The sequence below is a fragment of the Marmota flaviventris genome, chromosome 16 (assembly GCF_047511675.1).
Source record: "Marmota flaviventris isolate mMarFla1 chromosome 16, mMarFla1.hap1, whole genome shotgun sequence".
In the NCBI taxonomy this organism is placed as follows: domain Eukaryota; kingdom Metazoa; phylum Chordata; class Mammalia; order Rodentia; family Sciuridae; genus Marmota; species Marmota flaviventris.
In genome coordinates this window covers 52,839,146-52,855,044 of record NC_092513.1, presented here as the reverse complement: position 1 = coordinate 52,855,044, position 15,899 = coordinate 52,839,146, and the positions used below count along the sequence as shown (strand labels likewise).

At 38.0% G+C, this 15,899-nt stretch overlaps 1 protein-coding gene across 2 annotated transcripts in view; it reads left to right on the top strand.

Annotated features, from left to right (window-relative positions):
* Positions 1-15,899, top strand: part of Myom1 (myomesin 1) — a 135,250-nt gene that overhangs the window by 93,162 nt on the left and 26,189 nt on the right. For both annotated transcript variants that reach the window (XM_027942916.3, XM_027942915.3), the window contains 5 exons: positions 717-901; positions 3,330-3,444; positions 12,489-12,645; positions 13,408-13,514; positions 13,626-13,670. In XM_027942916.3, the coding sequence (XP_027798717.2) occupies positions 717-901; positions 3,330-3,444; positions 12,489-12,645; positions 13,408-13,514; positions 13,626-13,670 (609 nt within the window). The remainder of the gene's footprint in view (positions 1-716; positions 902-3,329; positions 3,445-12,488; positions 12,646-13,407; positions 13,515-13,625; positions 13,671-15,899) is intronic.

Sequence of the window (15,899 nt, the reverse complement as noted above, 5' to 3'; positions counted from 1 at the left end):
ACCATAATCTGTCATTTGTTTTTTACCCATTTGTGAGAATTCCCTCCAATTGGTGGTTATTCATATTCATTCAATTACTGTCTATGTTTATATGCCATCAAATAGAGTTGTTTTCAGCTAGGCACAGTAGCACATGCCTGTGATCCCAACAACTTGGGAGGTTAAGGCAGGAGGATCACAAATTCAAGGCCAGCCTCAGCAACTAGTGAGACTCTGTCTCAAAAAGTAAAAAAGGGCTGGGAATGTAGTTCTGTGGTAGAGTGCTCCTGGGTTCAGTTACCAATACCACCAAACTATTTTGCTTTCTTCAAATTATTTGAGATTGAGGGGAGTTTCACTCAAAAATAACCTAAAACTGAATCTGCAACTAAACTAGCCTGTTCTGATAAAGATGACTAACAGGTCCAAGGACAGCATGATGGGAAGTTTTAATTCAGGCTCCTACAGGCACCTTGAAGTATCTTTACCCACCTGCCCTCCATGAAAAAACTTAATTGATGTAGAACAGTTGTGGAAATTTGCTATGAAATGACCACTAAATATCTATTTTCATGGGAATGCTAGATTTAAAACACACACACACACACACACACACACACACACACACAGCATCAGATTCAGCTTTAAGACCTTAAATGTACTTGTAAATTTTTGCATATTTGAGTTCTCTGATTTACCTTATGATTTCTATTCATTCCCTTCTCTCTCTTTCTCAGGACCACCTCACAGTCTTAAGTATAGTGAAGTCAGGAAAAACTCGCTGGTTCTGCAGTGGAAGCCTCCTGTCCACTCTGGACGGACCCCAGTCACCGGTTACTTTGTGGACATTAAGGAGACCAATGCCAAAGATGACCAATGGCGAGGACTCAATGAGGCAGCCATTAAAAACAAATACCTGAAGGTAGAGAATGCTTTTAGAGCATGTTTTTATCCTCTAAAAAGGAAAAGTGTTCTATTACTATTAACTTTAAAGATGGGGGGAAAAAAACCACTCTCTCTGCTTTGGTTTATTTCAAATATTGGGCTCCTGGTAAGATTCCTTTTGGCAATGGTTAGAATTGCAGGAATTTTATGATGCTTGAAACAGTCGGTGATATTTAAGCTGAATTCCTCAGCCTAGTTTTGCAAAACATCCACCAGCTCTTTCTATCCGCGTCCTTTCCCTCCATGCTTCAACTTACCCAAAAGGTGACTTTTTTATTCCTACCTCAAAAAAAATTTTTTTTTTCACTTTAGGGAGCTGTTTTTATAGAGGTCACACCAGAACATAGAAACTGGGCTCTTTTGAGTCACATCCTGACTCACTTCACCTGCTGCCTCATGCTTGCACTCTCATGAGCTCTTGGAGATTAGCAGCACGGGTTCACTCAGCTCTTGCTTGACCTGCCTTGCCCTTGCCTGGGTCATTGCCCTCTGGATTCCCCTAGTGTATCCTAACCAAACCAGTTCCTAACTCTGTCTGCCAAAGATTGTTGTGCTGTAACCACTGACTTGCTCACTTGTCCCAAAAAGAATGTTTCCCTCTGTTGTTGGCAGAGCACTTGGAAGACCCCCCAGATCTACAGTAGGGCCTCAGAAACTATTGAGGAATATGAGCCCCTTGCTTATTACCTGCAATGAAGTGTGACTTCACCACAGTCATTCAGTCATTTACATACTGCATTCACACCAAAAGGATGTAACCAGACAGAGTTCATTTTCCTTTTTTTTATTGGTAATTACCACCTGGTGAGATGAGGTGGTGAGAAGGGAGTAATTGGAAAGGGTGGGGGACATTGGATGGAAAAGGTAAGGGGATGTAATTTGGAAATTATAGAGAAGGGGAAAACCCAAGGAAAGAAGAGTAAGTGTACACAGGTCACATAGACTATGTATTTGTGGTGCTGTTGGGGCCAGTGGTTCTCATCCCTGGAGTACTGGAAATGTGGAGGTGTGTTGTTGTCGCATCAGACACTAGACTATAGACCTCCTTCCTGCACGTGTTGCAGACACCTGCCTCAGCCACGCATCACCTACACAGCAGGTGCAGATGTGTCAGACATCTGGCAGTTGGCCTATTTTATCATAACAAGGAAATGTTTCTGTTCCTTTCTGGAAATTCGCAGCTTACTGGTATTATTTATGAACATGGGATTTTAAACATATCGAATGCTATGCATTTAGCCTGTGCCTAAGTTCAAGTTCATTTACAAATTGAAATTCACTTCAAAATCCATTCATTGGAGGGAAAGCTATCACTACATAAATAGTGATGTTCTGTTGTCATCAGCTCAATAAAATCAAATCGATTAAAAACCTAACAATTTAATGCATGACTCATTTAAATACACAGCCCCAAATCCTTCATTTAATTGAATAAATGTATTCCAGCACTGTTTGATTTAAATCCTGTTAGGGATATTGATCTCCATCACAGGATTAGGTAGAAAATTATGGCTTCTGTGTGTGATAAATTCCTTCTTAAAATACAATATCACTTTTAAATGTCATGTGTTTTTAAAATAAAAGGATGATTTTTTTTAAAGTGTTAATAGTATTATTAGTACTGGAATCATACCGTTATTATTACAGTGCAAATCCCCCCAAAAATCACACAAAAAATATGAAGAGGGACTGTCATACAAAAATAGAGTGTAAATGCAGAATCCAAAGAAAGAAAGAAATTACAAATGCACTTCAGAACTCAGAGAAAGAAATTATAAATGCAGTGCCAAATCCAAAGAAAGTCACACACACACATACAAAAAATATGAAGTAGGTTCTCAGAAAAAGTCTCTTTGATGATTAAAAGCTTGAGGATTTAAAATTTTAATGCACTTTGATTATTCACAAATTACTTAAAGTCACAATTATGTTAGTGTCTGTTTAGTAAGAAATACCTATATTTGATTTACAGGGACGATTTTTGTTTTTTTTTCTGTTCTAGTACTTGAACATGCTTTTAAGCAAATGGAAAGTGTCAGTGATCCATGCTTTTAATTCTCCTCTCTTGCCAAGAATTTCATCTGAATTATTCTTGGAATATCTCAAAAGAGCGGGGGCAGCATATATACTATTATGACCATTTTGTATTTTGTTGGAAGCCATTAAATTATCAAAAGAAGGTAGATCATCAGATTTGGAAGGGAAACTCCTTGGCTATTGATGGCTGGTCTAGACAGAAGATAGTCCAGAGTCTGCTAATGGAGTGATTAGTCACAGACAGAATCAGCTCTAGAACACGAGTCCTGTGTCTTTGGTACTATGTGACTAAATGGTTATTACAGAGGAAGAACACATCTGTTTAAATAACTAAAACATCCACTGCTTTTTACATCTGCTTCTTCCAGGTACAAGGCCTCAAGGAGGGCGTCAGCTATGTGTTCCGTGTCCGAGCCATCAACCAGGCTGGTGTTGGCAAGCCATCTGACCTCGCTGGCCCCGTTGTGGCAGAGACCCGTCCAGGTGGGCATTGACTTTTTCATTAACAATCATCTTGGATGGGGATGTAATTCAGTGGTTGTTCAATCCCTATCACTGCAAAGAAAAGAAAAAGATCCATCTTCTCTGTGTAGGGTACTAACATTTAACCTGACTTTGTATTCTTTTCCCGATTTTCAAAATCAGCAACGTATGCTAGCTAAGAAATTGAGATGTATGACCTTAGCATAGGACCATTCATTTCTTCACAAGTACCTTGGAATAGGGATGAACCAGGTTTAAATTATCCAGGGGCTCTTTTAGTTCACACCTAAGAACAGGAAATTCAGGCCGGGGAGGTAGCTCAGTGGTCGAATACTTGCCAAACATGTACAAGGCCTTGGGTTCAATCTCCAGCACGGTAAATAAAATAAAATAAATAACAGAAATTCTGGATCAAATTATGCCTCCTGGACCAATTCTTCCAAGCAAAAATTCCTGGGAAATTGTTTCCATTATGTCCCGGCCATTATGTCCCATAAGATACTCCCAATTATAGGGGAAGCTGAAATGGCCCAGTTAACTGGCACAATCCTTAAATGAATTGCAGCTATTAAGTTAATCCAAGGGTCAGCAAACTTTCTGTGAAGGGCCAGATAGTAAATATTTTTTTGTTTTACAGCTTTATGGTCTCTATCACAACTACTCAACTCTGCCATGGCATGAAAGCAGCCATAGACAATATATAAACTGATGAGCAGGACTGTGTTCCAATAAAATTTATTATGTGCGTGATGTATATGCATTGAATAATATGCATTTTATGAATTATAAAATTTGAATTCTATATAATGTTTATGTGCCTTGAAATATAAACCTTCTTTTTATTTTTTTCAACTGTTTCAAAATACAAAAACATTCTTAAGCTTGTGGACCATACAATAAGAGGCAACAAGCCATATTTAGCCCACAGGCCACAGTTTGCTGACCCATGGGTTAAACTAACAACAGTCCTGTCTGAATGGTCTGCAGAGCTGAGACAGCCCTCAACTTGCCAGACTCAAGAGATGCTGGGATTGAGCAGGAAAAGACAGTCTTTCCTTTATTATGAGAACAAACTTTATAATGTTCATTGTCCCTATAGTTTCAGATCATTCTATAATAACTATTTCTTTTTTATCATTCAATTTGTCTTTTTTAAAGTTATGTATTTCAGTTCTTTAAAATTACATAAAAGAAAGCATTGAAAGCAAAACAGGATTAAAAAATCCTAACCAGTTATTTTTAAGTTTTTATTCATCCTAGTTCAAGTATTTTCACTTTAGTCTTTCCTTATTTTCAGAATTGAAATGAACCAAGAGCAGATACATCATGTAATATTTATTTTCCCAGTGAGCAAAGAATGTAAACATAGGAAACTATTTTTACTACTTGTCAGTCAAAAAGTATAAACAATGTATACCTTTTCAGGAACCATCTGCCCCTTTCATCTTAATAACTATTTTCGGTAACTCTTAAAACTAGTTTGGGGCTGGGATTATGGCTCAGTGGTAGAGCGCTTGCCTAGCATGTGTGAGGCACTAGGTTCAATTCTCAGGACCGCATATAAATAAATAAATAAATATCCATCAACAACTAATAAAAATATTTTTTAGAAAACTAGTTTGTAGCTATGAGTCTGACAAAGGTGACCTTCTTTACAAAAGTATGGCAGGTGTCTGGAAAAAGTGCCACACTCCAAGTAAGTAACCATTGCAAAATTCTAGGAGAAAGCAGAAAAATGCTAGGAACAGATACACTAGGTCAAAGTAGATGTACAAGGGACACCGGGACATATACTCCTATAGAAACAGGACCCTTCATTTGTCAACTTTGGGGATATTAAAAGTGCCAAATGGACATATGTGAGGACCCAAGGGCAGTGTCTACACTCTCATAATAACGACATTTAGATTACTCGATGAGTCAACTCCTACTAGTCTAGTCATGGGTAAATCAAAAGCACACTTTAACCTGTAGATTCCCAATCAGATTAAAGAAAGCACAAAGCAATTTCTTATTCATTCTTTTCTAGCCTCAGAATGGCAGATGACCAGGCATAAAATTAACAGTGTCATCACTAGGGAAATTTTGACACCAGGAAAGGATCTGTGACCCTCTGAGTGCGAGTTTTGTTTCACTGATCTGGAAGACCGTCCCCAAAGTCATTTTTGTGGCCCTTCCATTCCCAGAATGTAACTCCAACCAGCAGCTGCAGACAGGTATACACTAAGCAGCACCATATAGATGGGTTCAGGAGTCGTTGGCTCGAAGTCTGAAAAAGAATCCTGAGACACACAAAGCCAAGATGCTTCCCCATGCAGGAGCACCAAAACTCCAGTGATGCTGGACTTGTTTTATGGGCAACAAGCACATTCTTTCTTGCAACATGTATTTCTAGAATTCCTTCTGTTGCTTGATGCTGTGTGGGCCCTGGGGGTAGAGTAATGTGTCATCTTTACTGCATACTAGTTTACAATCTTATAACGACAGCAGAGTTTACAACATGGTATGATGAGAGAGCTAGGATAATATATCTCCATAGCCAAATAGGCTATAAACCAGGTATCAAGGTTTTTTGAGTCCCTGTGAAAGCATATAGATAGCCCAAAATTGGCTATGTTTAGTAATTTTATTAAATACCAGTAGATGACTTTTTCTCATGTATTTATTTTAGAATGGATGGAGTGTAGGGGCATGTTATCAATTTCAAGATTTGGGATGTAAAACTTAGATCACTGTTTCAGAAGAACTTCTTCTGGTATCCAGTATTAAAATTTCAGATAGAAAATCAAGCTTATCATGTAACAGCAAACTGCAAATACTTCTAACAGGATACCTCAAGTGTAACTGAATTCCATTTAAAAGTTAACCTAATCCATTGGGGGTTGTTCGGATCACTGAACTCCCTTTGAAGTCAAAGAATATGTAAGTAGATGTACTCTAGCCACTGCTACAAAGTATGTCATGCTTTCCCATGAAATCCTTTAGCTAAAGAAGCCTATAAATAGGTGGAATCATATTTGGGGTAGATTTTTTGGTACCAAAAAGGACATTCACATCTGATATTTGATATTATTAAAGCAGTATCTGTGGTTGATTGCATCAGGCCAAGGGATGGAGGTAGAGGCCAGGTGAGACAGACAGATCATATGAGAGCCAAGAGAGAGACCTGCCAAGGTGTGGCAGGTGATCAGGAGGGCAACAGGCTGGCAGTACAGGCTGCAGGTATTCTTAGTGGAGAAAACTGCAGTGGGCAGGAGAATCAGGTGATGGGCAAGAATCTGAACACCAGGCAGGGTCCCAAGAAAGAAATGGGTCACAGAATGCTAGCACTTGGTCATGAGGAACAAGTCAGGTCAGCAGAATACATTTACAGAAGGAATAATGAGTTGGGATTGAGCTGACATCCTAGTAATGAAGGGCACTTTACAATCCCAGAGTCTAACAATTGGTTGGCCCAGAGCTTGGTAAGGCTGAGAAAGCTACTAATTACCCAGGGGCCTCTTGGTGGAGTCTTGGAAGACTCTGAAGCAGGAAGCCAGCCCAACTCCTAGCAATGAGCTCAACTGGTTCCTTTAGAAACCCACCCTAAAATGTGCTTACTAATAGATCTTTCACCTACTGGGACAGTAGTTCTCAACTTTGGCTGTAATTTAGAATCATGCCAGGGACTTCAAAAGTATTGCTACCCAGACCAATTAAGTCAGAATCTCTAAGGCTGAGCCTATTGTTTGTTTAACTCCTTGGGTGATTCCAGTCTGAAACCAGGCTCAAGAAGTAGGCATTAGACTCTGAGCACCTTCCCAATAGGGAGCTGTATCTTTTCTGTATATATGCTGAGAGTCTGGCATAGTACCTGGTATAGTATATATTGTTAATCTACTAAACAAAAACATAATGAATAACAACTATGTTTAGCCAGTGAATGTGACTCAGTATGTACACTTCTCCCTGGGCATGTTGTGATACATGTCCTGGTTATAAAGGATGGACTGACTGGGAAAGAAACATCCAGTAAGGGATGCAGGGGGTCAGGCAGCAATCCTCACCACAAACGGGGCATCTCAGTACACTTCCATATGCTTGACTCTAGCCACTCTTTAGGTTTTTCTCAACAACAACAACACACACACACACACACACACACACACAGTGGAGAAGGACAAATAGCTATACAGCATATAAAACAATACATTAATGTTGACATAAAAGACTTTAAACAATATGAGACAAAAAGCCTCATATCAAATTAGGAAGTATAGAAGAAGGCAGTTTACAGAGATTTTATTTCACCTTTTAAATTCTATGTTTTTTCTTTTAAAGAAAAATTTATATGAGAGAAAAGTAGGGCAGAGTTGGCTAATTTTCAAAAAGCTCATAGTAACCCTGGGCCACATCTTAACTCATGTTCAGACTGGGGCTTCCTGGCTCTTGGAAGACTGCTAAGATACCATTTGTGTGATTGGATATTCCTGTGTCCTTATTAGGGCTTTGTTAAGGGTTGAGCAGTTGACTAGGGACAACTCTTATAACTCTTTTGCAAGTCAAAATCTCTCTTTTATTGCATTCTTCATGTTCTTGAACAGATTCAAAGATCATTTTTTAGAAAATGTAAGTCATGACAAATTTTAGTTCACTTTTCAAGCCCAACTTTTCTGTAAAAAGTGGGACAACCTTAGTCTGGAAGGAATCCATTAGGTTTCCTTTAAGATGATAGTAGAACATCAAACTTGCTTCCTGCCCATTAAGTATCTGAATCACTTTGTTCATACTTTAATCAACTTAGAGAATGAATCAGCCATGAATTAATTGACATTACCTCAGCTCTTGGCCCAAGCTCATTTAAACCCTGGGTCATTAAAAAAAAAAAAAAAAATTTTTTTTTTTTTGAGAATGTTACAGCTATACTTTTCTCTTGGACTTTTTCTCCAACACTGTACAAATTTAATCTCCCTAAGGTGTTATCTGGAGAGTTAGCCTGGGGCATGTTAGAAATGCCATTGTTGCTTTATAGGTTAATACACTGGTTTTGGTTTTTCTAGCATTTATATAAAAGATCATCCATTTGAATATCATGTGTCTTTGTAAAATTGCAAAAGAATTTTTTGCCTTTTATGTATTCAGGACCCCTTACTTAAGGAGTTATATTGTTAATTACTCTTAGATTTTAGTATCTGGAAAGACTGGCCCTCCAGATGACCAACTCCACTTCTCTTATTATAGAGAGGGAAATCTATAGTCTAACACATCCATATGAAAGAAAACTCCAACTTCATATTTTAATTGTTTTGCCTACTTTTAAATTTTTCAAAAGATATATTTTTGCTTTAAATTCCTGCTTTCTCACATTTATTCCTTGTTGTCCCAAGTAACTTCTCTAAAGTGTCTACTAGAGCTGGGAATGTGGCTCAATGGTAGAGCATCAGGGATAAGGCCTTGGGTTTCTCCAGTACCATACACACACAACATAAATAAATAAAATAAAAATTCCAAAACCACTTTTTTTCTCTATTCATAAACCCAGAAGGAAGGATGAGTCTTTTTTTTCCCAAAGGCAATGTCAGTTTAATTTTCCACATCTATTGTTTGAAACTTAAAAAATACTATCTTTTGGGCTGGGGCTGTAGCTCAAGGGCAGAGCACTTGCCCGGCATGTGTGAGACACTGGGTTCAATCCTTAGAACCACATAAAAATAAATAAATAAAAGGTTATATGTCCATCTACAACTAAAAAAATAGAAGAATATTGTTTAAAAATACTATCTTTCATTTTAAAAGGAAAATAGGTAACTTCTTTGGTTTTACTTCATATTTTCACAAAAGATCAACCAGTTACTTTTAAAATTTTCATTTTCCAGAATACTTCATTAAGATAGCTCTATATTTTCCAACAGCTAAGCAGGGCTATCCTGTTCTCCAAGTCACACTGGGTGTGGGACCAAATTTGGCTCAGAAACCTCAGCAAATCATGGTTTTAAATTCCAGTTGTTCTATACTTCCATGCTTTAAAATGTCATTTTAAGATTTTTTTGATGAAATTATTTAAAAATAGGTTCCACATTTCAGTGAGCATTTCTCAGTCTCCTTGGATGCAGTCTGCTGAATCATACTTACCTTTTTCTGTATGGCTCAGAGCCACAAGTACCAACCTTATTTATGGAGCAGTATTGCAATAAGTGATGTCATTTTGGAATGAGATGCAATTCATCCCTCTACGAAATAATGTCTTTGTGCCTGTTTTTTAGTTTTCCGGCTTGTTCTCATTTTCCTTACAATGATAGTAGCTTCTTACTTCCTTCTCATTTTTTTTTAGTTTAATCTACTGAGGGAAACTAACAAAATAGGCTAGTTAGAATTTTCTCCAGTGATGTTTAGATTCCATGTGAGGATCTATGGAATTCTTCAGTGTGTGTGCAGGACACTAGCAAGTGGACTTTGTCACATCAGCAGAGACATGCTTTCTTATTTCTTGGTTTCTGGCAAGAGGCCAAATGGGTGAGCTTTTATAGTACAAAGGTTATCTACAGAACTGAGAAAAAGGCAAAGCTAATGGAATTGTCCATATTCTTTCACTTTTATGACTCCTTTGTTGGCAGAAAAATCCAATCTCTCATGTTAGTCAACATCAAGATTCTTAACCCAAACAATATTTTTATGTTGTAAACTCAAGTCATGCCTTTAATACACTGAACAGCAAGAATGTGGATGATTCACTCCCTTTTAAGAAGGATTACAACTAAGATAATGAATGATTAATATGAGCAGTTATGCTTCCAAAATAGATAGTATGCAAAAATCAAGAAAGATTTAGTCAACACCTAAGACTTCTTTCCTCTTCATAACAATACAGATAAACAAAAAATCTTTGATTTATATTCTTACAGCAACTCAGCCATGCAAACTGTGTATTATAACACTAAGCCTCAACGCTCTTTGGTGTTCATTTTTTTTCCCTCAAGTTTTATTTATTTATTTTATTTATTATTTTGGTACCAGAGATTGAACCCAGGGGCATTTAACCACTGAACTACATCCCCAGCTCCCCACCCTCCCCTTTTTTAATTTTTTTTTTTCACTTTGAGACAGGGTCTCACTGAGTTGCTTAGGGCCTCGCTAAGTTGCTGAAATGGCTTTGAATTCCAATCCTCCTGCCTCAGCCTCCCAAGTCACTGGGATTACAGATGTAAACCACCACACTCTTCTCTGAAGTTTTAATAAGAATGCTTATTCAATATTTATTTTACAACAAAGGAATATGAGGATTGGTCATGTGTTATCAATAATAGAAATAAACCCTGGTCTGCAACTTACTATGGAGTAGATTAAGCCCTTTACAAAGGACATAGTGAATGTTTCACTTAAGGAACAATTAAACGTTTATTTGATCATTTTTTTTAGGTTATTTATATAGCCAAATAGGAAATCATCCTGTTTGTATTTTTTGTTTTTGTGGTGCTATGGATTGAACCCAGGGCCTTGTGCATGCTAGGCAAGCACTCTACCACTAAGCCATATCCCCAGCCCCTGTTTGTTTCTTGAAGAAATTTTAAACATCTCCTAGAGCTAGTGTTCACTAAACTTCTCACTTTGTGGAGATTGATAGTTGAAGCACACACTGCCATTCATAAGAATCCTCATTAGGTCATCTGTCAGATTCAGAAACCATGATCATGTTCCTCATGCTACTTACAATTCAGGCACACATTTCCTCTTGGCCTTCCCCTCAGAGGATTTTGACACCTTTTTCCCACTGACAAGTTTTATTGATGGTAGACCAAGATGTTGGACTCCTACAATACAGTCGGAAGAGAAAACATCATTCCTTTGTGAGATATGTATTGGAAAAATTTAAAATATATTTTTAAAAATAAGCCAGGCACGGTCGTGCATGCCTGTAATCCCAGCAGCCTGGGAGGCTGAGGAAGGAGAATAGGAAGTTCAAAGCCAGCCTCAACAAAAGTGAGGCACTAAGCAACTAACTCAGTGAGACCCTGTCTCCAAATAAAATACAAAATAGGGCTGGGGATGTGTCTCCATGGCTGAGTGCCTCTGAGTTCAATCCTTGGTACCCACCCACCCCCCAAAAAATAATAATAATAATAATAAAATAAAGCCATACCTTTCTGGGACTATAATTTTTTTAACATACTGAAACAAACCAATTTCAGGCTGACAATTGAATGAGTATATAAGTTTGAGTACAATGTTTTGCTTTTTTCAAACTGGATTTAGGCATAGATGCGAATGTTTTCTAATCTGTACAAACTCTTTCTGATTTGTGATATTAGAGACAGGTGCAATTTATTATAACTCTCAAAAGAATAAAATAACTGAAAACACTAACCAAATTGTTTTCTTTTAAAATTCACACACTAGTCTTCTTGAAACATACTGCATCTCTTGAAACTCATTTCTATTTAAATTTTCATGCTGTTCAATAACAGCCTTTCTAGGTTGCTAACATTCTAATCCAGAAGGGCATTTTTAAATGGATTTATGTTTATATGATCAACATAATAAGTTCCCATATATTTCTCAATTCTAAAATAACTGACAAATTCCCAACATGTGAACATAGGCAAGTCTTATTCTGTCTCCCCTTCAATTTCTCTTTAGTTTCTTTGTCCCTTTCGATCCTTTCCTGGTGACTTATTGGATATGGATATTATTGAAGCAAAAGTTATAATTAGGACCTGAGAGTCAGTTTTCCTTTTTCTCAAGGCAGTCTTGTCTCCTTATTGTAATCAATCCACTCCCACAATTAATTGTACCACCTGTCATATCAGCCAATTTTTCCGTGGTCCTGGCCAATCAACATTGTTCATGGTGTTGACTTTACCTACACGGCACGTTAATTTAAGTCTGTGTTACAATATAGGAGTTGAATTTTAAGGCAAGAATGTCCATCCACAGTGATCAATTGGGCCTCTTTCTTTGCCAGGCTCAGGACCTTGCTTTCAGGTTGAAGTAAAACATTCCAAGGTAAGGAATTCTCACTTGGTTGGTTGCTGCCACAAAGTATCAGTACCTTCTTTTTGATCTTCTAGGAACCAAAGAAGTTGTTGTAAATGTGGATGATGATGGAGTCATTTCATTGAACTTTGAATGTGATCAGATGACTCCAAAGTCAGAATTCACCTGGTCCAAAGATTACATATCCACTGAGGACTCTCCACGATTAGAAGTTGAAAGCAAAGGCAACAAGTAAGGATTGTTTCCATTTTAATGATGGGTTTCCTTTTCACTATAGGAGCATGAAGTACCTTCCACAATTCTTGAAGTCAAATACGTTTGGTCAAAGAAAAGGCAATCAAACTATAATATTTTTTTCTACTTTGTGCACTTAACATTTACATGTTTGGTTGATTTTAAACACAGACTAGTGATAAAGTTTGCCAAGTTACAAGACATAATGAACTAGACCATTGGTCTTTTCATTATTCACGCAACATGTTATGTGCCAGACAAGGTGCTTGGATCTAAGGATACCACAGTCACAGATCCTGTCTCTGGAGGCACAGAGATTGACAATACTAGCACTGTATAATAAATTCAGAAAAGGAAGAACAGGGGACATCATAAGAGAAGCATCCAGAGATATCCATAGCACATTCTGTACTATGGGAGAGATATTTAGGTCCCCCCAGCAAGGCTAATCAGTGAAATGTCTTTATGCGGGATGTGTGTTAGTATGAAGCATGGCTTGGAGATGGGGGATTTGTACTAGCCCCACCTCCTTCACCATCATCCCCTGGAAAGAGGTCAGGAAAGTCTTCTAAATGGAAATGACATTTAACCTGAGACATCAAGAATGAACAGGCTTCAGCTCAGCAAGGAGGAAAAGACAAGTATTCCAAATGAAAAGAGTACCCACAAAGATGCCTAGAGAGGGAGAAACACAGGCCCACAGTCCTGGCATGGCCCCATTTCTAAAAAATATATATATGTATATTTTTTATTCTGCAGGACAAAATTGACCTTTAAAGACCTCGGGATGGATGACTTGGGCATTTACTCCTGTGATGTAACAGATACTGACGGGATAGCATCAAGCTACGTAATAGATGAGGAAGGTAAGCTTAAGATCAGTTCAGTCACAATTCTAATGTTGCTTTAATTTCTCAGTTAGTCTCAAGTGACTTTTAGTAGTTCAAGGTGTAATTGTTTTCGGTTTCTCCCTACAGAATTGAAACGTTTACTTGCTCTCAGCCACGAGCACAAGTTCCCAAGTAAGTGTGCACAATACATTCACAGATGTTAGCAATCTTACCAGGGGGCAACTTTTGCAATAAAATCAAATGGCAGCTCTGATGGGATCCAGAGAAGAGGCTCAGCCAGGTATGTGGTGCACACCTGTAATCCCAGCTACTTAGGAGGCTGAGGCAGGCGAATCTCAAGTTCCAGCCCAGCCTGGGCAACTTAGTGAAAAGCTGTCTCAAAATAAAATATAATAAAGGGCTTTGGGTGTAGTTTAGTGTTACAGTGCCCATGGTTCGATCCCCAGTATCACAGAAAAAAAAAAGACACTCTTGAGAACATATAATAATAGATAAGCAGCTACAGAACCACCTTCTAGAAGTGGTACTTTTTCCCTTGTTCTTGTTTTCCTTAGAAACTAAGATACTAACATAGAAAATATATCCTATGCTTTATTTCACAGAAGTGTCAGGATACATAGGCATAACATCTGAGCACTTAAGTTCTTCTCTTTTTGCCTACATATTTTAGAATCATTTATATCTCTTCTAGATAAATTCGTTAATGTCTGTAGGCAAGCTAATATTCTCTTAAGTGATGTTGGCACTTAGTAGAAGAATCATACCTCCAAATAAAGACAATCTAAAGATAGCACCTACCACTTTATACTCTCGGAAAATAGGGTAAAGATGCCTTGGTCAGAAAGAGAATCCTTCTGAACTACTTACACACCCTTAAATAAAGCACCTTCTACATGAAAGATTAAATTCCACAGTTGACACCGAAGAGAAGAGAAAGGAGTCTGAAATAACACTCAGAAGCTTCCACAGGCCTGACAGGATCTCTTACCCACTGCCAGTACTAAAGCATCCAGAAAGGCACACCATAGAGCTTGAGAAAACAAATAGTAACAAAATACCCTCATTCTTTTAAATTAGGAACTTAAAGGAACTCCTTAATACTTAAAGATATCTTTTCTTCACAAATACAGAAGCTTCAGACATCCCCCAAATTATATTCTTATCCCAGACTGTGGACAAAGCTATGTATTTGCATATGTGCATTTTTCTAGAGAGAAGATCCAGAATGTTCCTTAAACTCTCACTGGAGGCTGTGATTTTCCAAAAATAAAAATAAAAAATACTGCTCTAGAACCTACTTACTCTTATATTCCCCAGGAATTTTATTTTACTTTATTTTTTTGTATGGTGAGGCTGAGCGTTGGTGACTATTGGTCTCAGCCGTGATGTTCTCCAGATGAACTCTTGTTAACAAAGCTGCAGAATGGAGTGCTTATGGAACATGAATGTAGGGTGCAGACTTTGTTCTGGAGAATCAGCCTCATGGCATTAAGCAAACCATTTTCATCCGTACTCTTATCCACCATTAAACTGGAAACATAATAGCCCGAGTGATGTTTTAAAAGTTAATTTTGAAAAACAGTGTGGAAGGTAAGGTCTGGCCTGGATGCTCTTCTTACTGTACTTTGGGCTCACCCTGTGAACCTGAGCAGCTCATTTCCATTTTCCTAGACCTTGGTTTCTTTTCCAGGAATAGCTATCAGAGTAGTTGATATCACCTACCGCATGTCTCTGAGGCATGTAGGGTGCTTGCGTTGCTAATTCTCTCCTTTCTACCAATATTCATAGTGTCAAACGCTGATAGAAATGAAGAGAAGCAGCTGCATCTACTAATCTAGTTAGTCAGACAACAAAGGACCGGGATTGTCTAGGTAGCCGTTGGTTTCCACAGCATTTAAATTCAGTTTAAAGGAGGGAGATGAAAAAAGACAGGACAGGGTGTCACTGTTGAGTTCAAATTGCCTGGGCCTCCTTGGAGTTCAGCGATCGCATGAAACTGGAGACAGTGGCCATAATTGCCTGATGTTGCTGTCATTTAAACTGAGGTATTTTATTTTGAATAAGCCTACAGTCTCTAATTGTTGGTGCTAGGAGAGGGGGTTGCAACAAACTCTAGTCTCCTTTATTGTAGACTAGCTGTAGTAGCTTGGTGGGCACAGAAAATGTGTGAAATTCTCAATGCAATTATCAAATCCCTTACCCAAAGGAGTTTTCATTGCCCATTGATACAGCATTGTAAATATTATGGTTCCAGCACTTTTCTCTCGCCTACCAATGTCACACCAATGAGGTCACTACATGAACATTTTCAGAAATCTGATGATAGGATCCAAGCAGCCCTTCTGATGATTTCTCGGCTTATACCCACTTCTTCTCAATGTTGACACATTAACTAAGTCA